Source organism: Larimichthys crocea, chromosome XII (genome assembly GCF_000972845.2).
Source record: "Larimichthys crocea isolate SSNF chromosome XII, L_crocea_2.0, whole genome shotgun sequence".
NCBI lineage: Eukaryota > Metazoa > Chordata > Actinopteri > Sciaenidae > Larimichthys > Larimichthys crocea.
Window position 1 is genome coordinate 3,932,268 of NC_040022.1, and position 8,451 is coordinate 3,940,718.

The 8,451-nt window shown below is 42.4% G+C and overlaps 2 protein-coding genes across 2 annotated transcripts in view; one reads left to right on the plus strand and one right to left on the minus strand.

The window, feature by feature from the left end:
• The window catches only part of scpep1 (serine carboxypeptidase 1), a 10,632-nt gene extending 8,546 nt beyond the window's left edge, over positions 1–2,086 (minus strand). The window contains exons 1-4 of the mRNA XM_010751061.3: positions 1,927–2,086; positions 1,624–1,763; positions 860–949; positions 582–737 (exon numbers count right to left, since the gene is read on the minus strand). Coding sequence (XP_010749363.2) covers positions 582–737; positions 860–949; positions 1,624–1,763; positions 1,927–1,993 — 453 coding nt within the window. The 5' untranslated portion in view covers positions 1,994–2,086. The remainder of the gene's footprint in view (positions 1–581; positions 738–859; positions 950–1,623; positions 1,764–1,926) is intronic.
• Positions 2,087–2,896: 810 nt separating this feature from the next.
• On the plus strand, positions 2,897–7,676 carry coil (coilin p80). The gene is made up of 7 exons (XM_019262549.2): positions 2,897–3,227; positions 3,309–4,413; positions 4,551–4,640; positions 5,960–6,007; positions 6,144–6,213; positions 6,361–6,449; positions 7,328–7,676. The coding sequence occupies exons 1-7, from the start codon at positions 2,977–2,979 to the stop codon at positions 7,373–7,375; spliced, it is 1,701 nt and encodes a 566-aa protein (XP_019118094.2). The 5' UTR covers positions 2,897–2,976; the 3' UTR covers positions 7,376–7,676.
• Positions 7,677–8,451: the final 775 nt, after the last annotated feature.

The window sequence follows — 8,451 nt, forward strand, 5'->3', positions numbered from 1 at the left end:
TAGGTCTAACTAGCAAACATTAGGTGGCCTTACCAGGCTGCATCAGCTAAAATTGTGCTACTAAACTACTTTTATAAGTATTCAGCTCAATATATCTTGATTAATACTGAGAATAGTGACAGAATTATTGGCCACAAACATGTTTGAGGAGTCACTGAGGAGGTCAATTCACATCTGGAGCACTCAAACACTTTCAGGCACATTGGAAAAGATAATAATGCCACTGAAATCTCCACCATGTAATAGTTTATTCAAATCAACCACTAGAGACCCTTCTTAAGATAAGATACCAGGTCCTTGTCTATAATGTGATAGTAATTTCAACAGACAAAAGGGTGTGGAAACACAGACTCTTGCAGCAGATAAAGAGGTGTGAAAGGACTGTCCCTCGGGTATAAATATCTAGGTGCCCTCATGCTCTGGGTCTATCTTCATCTTTGACCACTCGCGTGTTGATTGCAAAGAAAATAAAACCTTGTCGGGCCGGCAGAAGTCTCTTATTTCATTTTCCAATCAGCAGCAGAGAAGTTTCCACAACAACCATTAAGACACCCAACATGTTCTATAAGTAAGTGTCAAACCTGGAACTCAGGCCTCTCTTTGAAGAAGCGTTGGAGCAGCACCAGCATGTCTGAGGCCACCGTGGCCACATCGGTAGCATAGCGGTCCGGTCTGTCAGTGTAGCTAAAGCCGGTGCCCACGGGGTTGTCGACAAATAACACACTGGCTGCCTGGACCTGCAAGAGTCAACACACAAAACACACATCACATCACAGCTTGTAATTACAAGTATTAGCTCTAAAACACAAAGTATTTTCTGATCACTGAGCAAAGAAAACAAAGAAAATCATCATCTTACCCAGCTTGTTTTCCTGCGCTTCAGGTCTCTGTCCAAAGGGCCAATCTCTTCAAAGTTCCCAAAGCCACTTCCTGATCCTCCTGGTCCTCCCTAAAGACACATCATGTCCCAACACAACATTCAGAGCAGCAAAAGCCACATGTGATTAGAACTTTCGACTTTCAAGTATATCTTAATTTTTTCTATATATTTCTTTTTATCAGCTGCTATAACGTCGCTATCTTGTCTTTTTTTGTCTGCTTATCAACTTCCTGTAATAGATAACTGACACAACATCATTGTTGTGTGCATGACTCGACAGAAACTGACTGAAACCAGCATCCGCATGTGTGTGAGAACACATTAAGCCATTTTCCAGCCACCACAGCTATATCTAATCTCTGACTAAAGACGCCTGCTTTAATTGTTAAAAGATTCTTACAGTTAGAGACATGTGACCTTATTTCCAGTTCCTCCTCTGCAGCTGAAAATAGAAGTGACACTGCTGTTAGTCAGCCAAGTGAAGCATCCACCTTTCAACTGTCAACCAGCTTGATTAAGACCAGATCACAGTTTGTGCCTAAATTTACTACAGACACTCAGGGGGTACTGAGAACCACTTATCTAAGGCATTTAAAGCTCAGCAGCAGAAGCTGAGATTTAAATCCACAGCATAACACAGGATGGTAGGGAACATGAGCCCGAGCATATGTGACCTGCAAACCATGCAGAACACTTGTGTTCTTACTGTACAGATGAGTGGACTTGGTTGTGTCTTGTCCTACCTGCAGCCACATGACCAGAGGCAGGTCCTTGTAGCCTCCAGACTGGCTGTCAGCATAATACAGCCACCAGAACATGTGGGCCCCGTCTCTCACCTCCACATAGTTCCAGACTTCTTTACCTGCCAGGGGGCTGCAGAGCCCTGCGGAGGATTCATTGTTTCACTTGGTATGCACTCACAAACAGATCAGCTCTGCATACTGTATGACTTCACACATCGTGGTTACTTTCGTTTTGTGGTCAGCTGACTGGCGTCATGTACCTGTCTGTAACACCTCATAGTGTATGCGGATGACAAATCATACCTTTACTGACGATGAAGGCGAATACAAAAAGTAAAGAAGAGGCTGCTGCGGCGGCTGACCGGCCCATTGTTGGAGCGTGAGTGTGTGACGACTCCGCGCTGTACGGCTTTATGCTGCGAGGTCACATGACCACACCCAGGGTCAGCTGACCAAGTCGTTGCCACTCCCATAAAAAGGAAAACAATAGCTAAAATATAAAATGCACGATATAATATAATTTAAATAAACAAATACATACGTTAGCATGTATTTAGTATGCATTAATTTATATTTATATAAATATATTTATTTACATTGTAGTAAAGGGAGAAGAATCGAAACACTTTCGTGTATCACTGCGGAAATCGATGATCAAACTTTATAAGTGTTGGTGTTGTCAGGTGAAACACTGAAACTCGCGAAGAAGAGAGAGTCACAGCGTCTCCGAGCCAACAGAGGGCAGCGGTGCTGCGAGAGAGTGACACAGACTTCCGGTTAAACATCGGTCCTTCAAAATAAAAGCACGGAAAGACAACGCTTTTCACAACTTTTCAAAACCGTTGACCTCAAACTACTAAATGTTCGCTATAATAAATGTTTATATCACAGAAAAGACAACCAAAATGTACTTAGAACACAGTCAACATAGTCATGAACTTACTGCAAAAATCTAAATTTGGCGCACTTTGACACTAAATTCATAAAGTGTACTGGTATGGATGGATTCTACAGAGTCGACCATTGTTATAGCTAATGGCTTTATTATTGTGTGTGTGGTGTGTTTGGTGTGTGTTGTGTATTGTTGATACATAATTTTGTAAAATTCTAAGTTATTATAACGTACTGCTTTTTGTTCATCCTTTTTATTTATTAAAAATGTTCTTCATAAGTCATCTCGTAAGTATTAAATAAAGGAACGTACCTGGTTCAGGTTGAGATTCTCCACAAAATGAATTATGAAGAGACTCTTATTCTGAAACTATAACCGGAAATACTATTATTGTTGCCCGGCTGCGGAACCGCGGGACAAGAGCTGTGTTTTGGTGTGCGGGCCGCTCGTGCTCGACTATCATGGCTGCTCACGGTAACAACTTTATCCGCGTGCGCTTGTACTTTGACTACCCGCCGCCGGCTGTCGTGGACTGCCGGATGTGTTGGCTGCTCGTGGACCTGAACACGTGCCGCGTGGTGGCGGATTTGGAGAGTCTGATCAGAAACAAGTTTGAGTTCAGCCGCGGGAGCATCCTGAGCCTCTTCATAGAGGACTGCTACCTGCCGCACACCGAGAGCGTGCACGTGGTGCGCGACAACGACAGCGTCAGGTGGGCGGCAGGTGACGGGTGGGGGAGACAAAGGTGGAGTTTAGTGATGATCATGGTGTGATTGTTGTCGTTTTCTTCCAGGGTGAAGGTGGACTCTCTGGCTCTGGTGAATGGAAACTGTCCGGACAGAGCGAGTGACAAGTCCAGAAAGAGGCAGAGGCCCACGGAGGAGGATGGAGTGAGTGTGGAGTGGGAGAAAAAGAAGAGAAAAAAGGGGAGCGAGGAGGCCAAGCAGGCTTCAGGGGATGGCAGGAAGTCCTCAAAACACACAAAGAAGAAGAAAAGACAGAAGGCAGAGGAAGATGGCCCCACTGTCACCTCCAAACCTGCTGCCTCCGTCAAAAAAACCCCAACCAGGGTGGAGCAGCCTGCTAAAACCACCAAGAAGCCCCCACAGAAGGTCTCCTCCTCAGATTCCTCCAGAAGCAGCAGCAGTGAGGAGGACGAACCTCCCAAAAAAGTCAAACCCGCACCCAAAAAAGTAATACCTGCGCCTAAAGCACCGTCCTCCACCCCTGCCGCCTCCAAAACACCTCCAGCCACCAAACCCGCCCAGACAAAACCACGCCCTCCTTCAGCATCCTCAGATTCCTCCAGCAGCAGCAGTGAGGAGGAGGAACCTCCCAAAAAAGTCAAACCCGCACCCAAAAAAGTAATACCTGCGCCTAAAGCACCCTCCTCCACCCCTGCTGCCTCCAAAACTCCAAAACCACGCCCTCCTTCGTCGTCCTCCTCAGAAACCTCGTCCGATGAGGCCACCGGTGTAAAAATCCCCCCAAAAACCAAACCGCCAATGTCCCCAGCCCCCACAGGAAGAAAAGGTGACGGCTCTGAATCTCAGCAGGCGTCTCCGGCCCTGCAGCCCACGAACTGTGCACAGAAGCCCCCTCCTCCTCGTGACAAACCCGCAGAGCCCTGTAGCTCGAGCAGTGAAGAGGAGATCCAGCTGGTTATCCGAAAGCCCGTCGTCCAGCAGCTGGGCCATGGCGCGGGGAATCAGGCGTCTTGGAGAGGCCGCGGCCGTGGCCGAGGACAACCCAAGCATGGTGACCCTGGAGAGAGGGGAAGGGGTGAAGGTAGAGGGGGCAGCAGGGGGCACAATAGTAACTTTAAGTTCAGCTACAATGGAGCCATGGAGCCGTCATACCAGACTGATTCACTGAGCAACGTGTCACTGGTCGTCCAGGTCGGTCTGCATTGTCTTTATACACGTAAATTACAGCAGGATCCACTTGAGTTCAAGAGTCAAGAAAGTCCTGCCTCTGTCACGTTAGCTCCTTTTTGCCTGTACAGTTACATGTGTTGTCTGTCCTTTGTATGTAGAACGGAGCAGAAAGCGCTCCCAAACAGGACTACAGCTCGATGCCCCTGCTAGCTGCCCCTCCACAGGTGGGGCAGAGGATCGCCTTTAAGGTAAGCCTGGTGTGTTCTCATACAGTGGATCTGCCCTGTTTAGCTTTGAAGCCCTGCCTCCGCTGTTTAGTTCACTGTTTGGCACCACCAGTCCTGTCAGATTAACACAAAATACTGTGCATGAGGCCTTTAACATAGACGCATGCATACAAGACACAGGAGCCTGGCATTTTCATGTTTGACACACATGTCATACATGTGTCATAGAAGTAGAGGTTTAAACAAAGTGTCAACATGTTTCAAAGAACACACACTTGGGTTATTGAAAACCTAACAAAAGTAACTTAAAGGTCCAGCGTGTAGCATTTAAAAAAAGGTATATAATATACATAACTATGTTTTTAGTGTCGAATCACCTGGAAATAAGAACTGTTACGTTCGAGATATAATTTTATATCTACAGAGGGAGCCGGCCTCTTCCACAGAGTCTGCCATGTTAAACCACAATGTGACAGACCAAACACTGGCTCAAGTTTCAACACCTTCATGCTTAAACTGAGAAGGTGATGCGAGGGGTATTCAGCTGGTTGCAATCTGAACCTTCACCATTAGATGCCACTAAATTCCACACACTGGACCTTTAATGAAAATTGTCAGTCTTTGCAATTACAGAATTCTCTAGTTTTAAAGTTGGAGTTGAATCTTCTTCTGCCTGTTGGACTAAAGAAGAAGAAGAAGCAGTAATTTTTGGACGAGAACTTCTTCACACAGTTTTCTGATATTTTCTAAACAGATTATAGCAAAATCATTTTTCCAGTTATGGTTGTGGCGAGAACACATGAAGTCTACCTCTTAGTTTGAAAAAGATTATAATGTGACCTCCAAGACTTGATTTCAGTATAATCACTTTGATGTTACAAATACATCTAATGAATATCCTTCTAGCCAACAAGTTTTCCCTTCAGTAACTCTTTAAAAGTCTTTATATTAATAATTTGTACGGTCCTGAGAACAAAACACCAGAGGAGAATAAATGTTTTATTAGCATGTGACCAGTTAACTCATAGCTCTCCAGCTGTAGTAGCAACTAGAGTGAAATATGTTGCCAGAACACACACTGATGAATTTCTGGTGTGAGCGGATCTCAATCGATGCTGAAAATGAGCATTAGTTGCAGTCTTGATTACAAGTAGCTTTTAATGCTGGTTTTAACGTGAATTGTTGCTTTCACACCTTTTACAGGCAGTAATCAACTATATTAACGATCTGTGTTCAATTAAGAGTCACCAGTAAAGGAAACACAGTTGTATTAAATCATTCAGTGACACCAAGAGGCTGAACTTTGTGTGTAGTTATAAGCTGTGCTTGTGTGTTCACAGTTGCTGGAGCTAACTGAGAACTACACGCCCGAGGTATCAGAATATAAGGTGAGTGAATCTACATCTGACATGTCGGCTGCGATTATCAGACTCAAGTTACTGGGAGAGTAATAGTGAAAACCATTCATTCATACTCGAGTCACACACTGACACCACTGACTAATGTTGCCATATCACATTTTAGGAGGGCAGGATTGTGAGCTTTGACCACACCACCAAACAGATTGAGCTGGAGCTAAATAATGGCTCTCAAGGTAAGGATCATTTCACCACACACACACACAAATATGAACCATATTTGAAACTTTTTTGAGTTTTAATTCAAAGTTACTAATTAACAGTATATTTTCCAACATGTTCTACACATTGGCAATCACTCATGACTCACTGCTTCTCCTCAGCTCCTGTAGAGCCTGGCAAGTTTGACCTGGTTTACCAGAACCCAGATGGCACAGAGAGTGTGGAGTATGCAGTGTCCAGAAGCTCTCGGGTAAGTCAGAGCACATAGCTATTATTAATTAATTAATTCATAACGGTGCTTCTTGAGGAATAGTTCCACCTCATGGAAAATACGCCAATTCTTTTTCTTTCCAAGAATTTGTCTCCCCCCCTGTTTTATAGGAACAGTCTCATTTCTGTCACATTAAAGGCATCAACTCAAAAGAATGTTAAAGAGACTTGTATTGTTATCAGAGATGACTTCCCAATATATGACTTTCTGTGGGTTTTTATTAATTCTCAAATTGATTCTCAAATTGGTGGTACACAACCTCCCTCTAGTTGTAAAAGGAGGAATCCCTGAAATAATACTTAAAAAACAAATAAATAAATTTAAAAACACAATATACTATCAAAATACTAGAAACCTTTAAATGAAAACAAACTATGAGATAGCTGGAATGTAATTTTAAATAGGTATACCATTGTCCATGCACATAACTCGCATATACATCCATGATTAAATGACAAGACAGTAGGCAGAGGTAAAATGAATGGTTCATGAACACTGCAACCATGGCTCCAAACAATAAATGTTAGGAAGAGAAGTGTGAACTGTTTAACCAAATTAGCTCAGGTGAGCTGCCATAATGGCGGTACATGGAGAGTCCAATATGTTCTGAGTAAAAAGGAGAATTAAAACACTTTAATTAATAAATGTTTACTTTTTACAGTTTAACAAACACTGTTTAATGAGCAAATGATTGATTGTTTTACTCAGTGATCCCCTATTTTCAATTACTCATCCCGACATGGAGAAAGTGGCCAGTGTTGTGATTGGGTGCTGCTTGCTGTATAATTTCCTGTCGTATCCATACTGACCTCGTTTTTAATCTTAGAACATGTAACATCTTCACTTTCTTCCCACAGGTGACAGAACTGTGGGACTCACTGCTGGAACCGAGGCTGATCATTTAAATCCAACTGTAACTTTGAACATGCCCCCAAGTTTTAATGGACTTTTAATGAACTCAGGATCCTTCCACTACTCTCAGTTAAACTGGGAGTCTTTACATTATATATGACAGCTGAGAGATGGGATTATCTTCTCTTTCCTGTGCTTTTACACAAGTCATCACTTCAGAGCAAAGTACAGGTGTCAGTACTGAAACAAGCTGGAGTTAGTGGGAAATTATGGTTTTATGTCTTGTACAGTGATGTGACTGTGGATATCAATCTTGTATAAATTGTTTTTCTAATAAAAATCTGTAAAGCTGAATTTTCACTCATTTTTTGCCAGGAAAAGAAAAAAAATGATAGAAATGGGATAAGAATACAAGAAGGATAAATTAGTGATAGTATGTCAAAGTCAAACGTATTTTAATTAATTTGTCCAAGATGATACATTTTTACATCTTTTAAAGTTTCAGATGATCAGATGTCAAAAATCTGTGTCCTAAACATCTTTAAATCTTCTATTGTGATTTATTTTATTTATTTATTTATTTTTTGTAGCTGCAGGTACCTCCATCACCTCCATCTTTTTTTTTTGCATTGCATAATAAAATGTACTGTATGTCAACACTAATTAAGTGTGCATGCAGATAAATAGAACATTGCATACATACTTAAATGTAATTTAATAATTAAGTACTAATATGTGATATGCAGACATACTAAGTCCAAATTTAAGGGGCCAGTGTGTAGACTTTCAGGGCATCTAGCAGTGTAGTGATGGTGATTGCAGCCCCCTTGCCTCTCCCTCTCATTCCTAGCACAACAGGGAAATTACAGTGGCAAAGACAGCAGATGGAAAACGTGAAAGCCCTGATCTAGAGCCAGTGTATGTTGTCCGTTCTGGGCTACCGTAGAAACATGGTGGGCTCCATGGAACAGGACCCGCAGCATCTATAGCTATAATATGCTCATTTTAATTTTAATTTCCAGGTGCTCATACACGAATGATAGCTTATTTATGAATATAGTTATATATATTAACTATAAAATGTTGCAATCTGAGTCTGGCTCACATTTTTTAAATGTATTCATACATT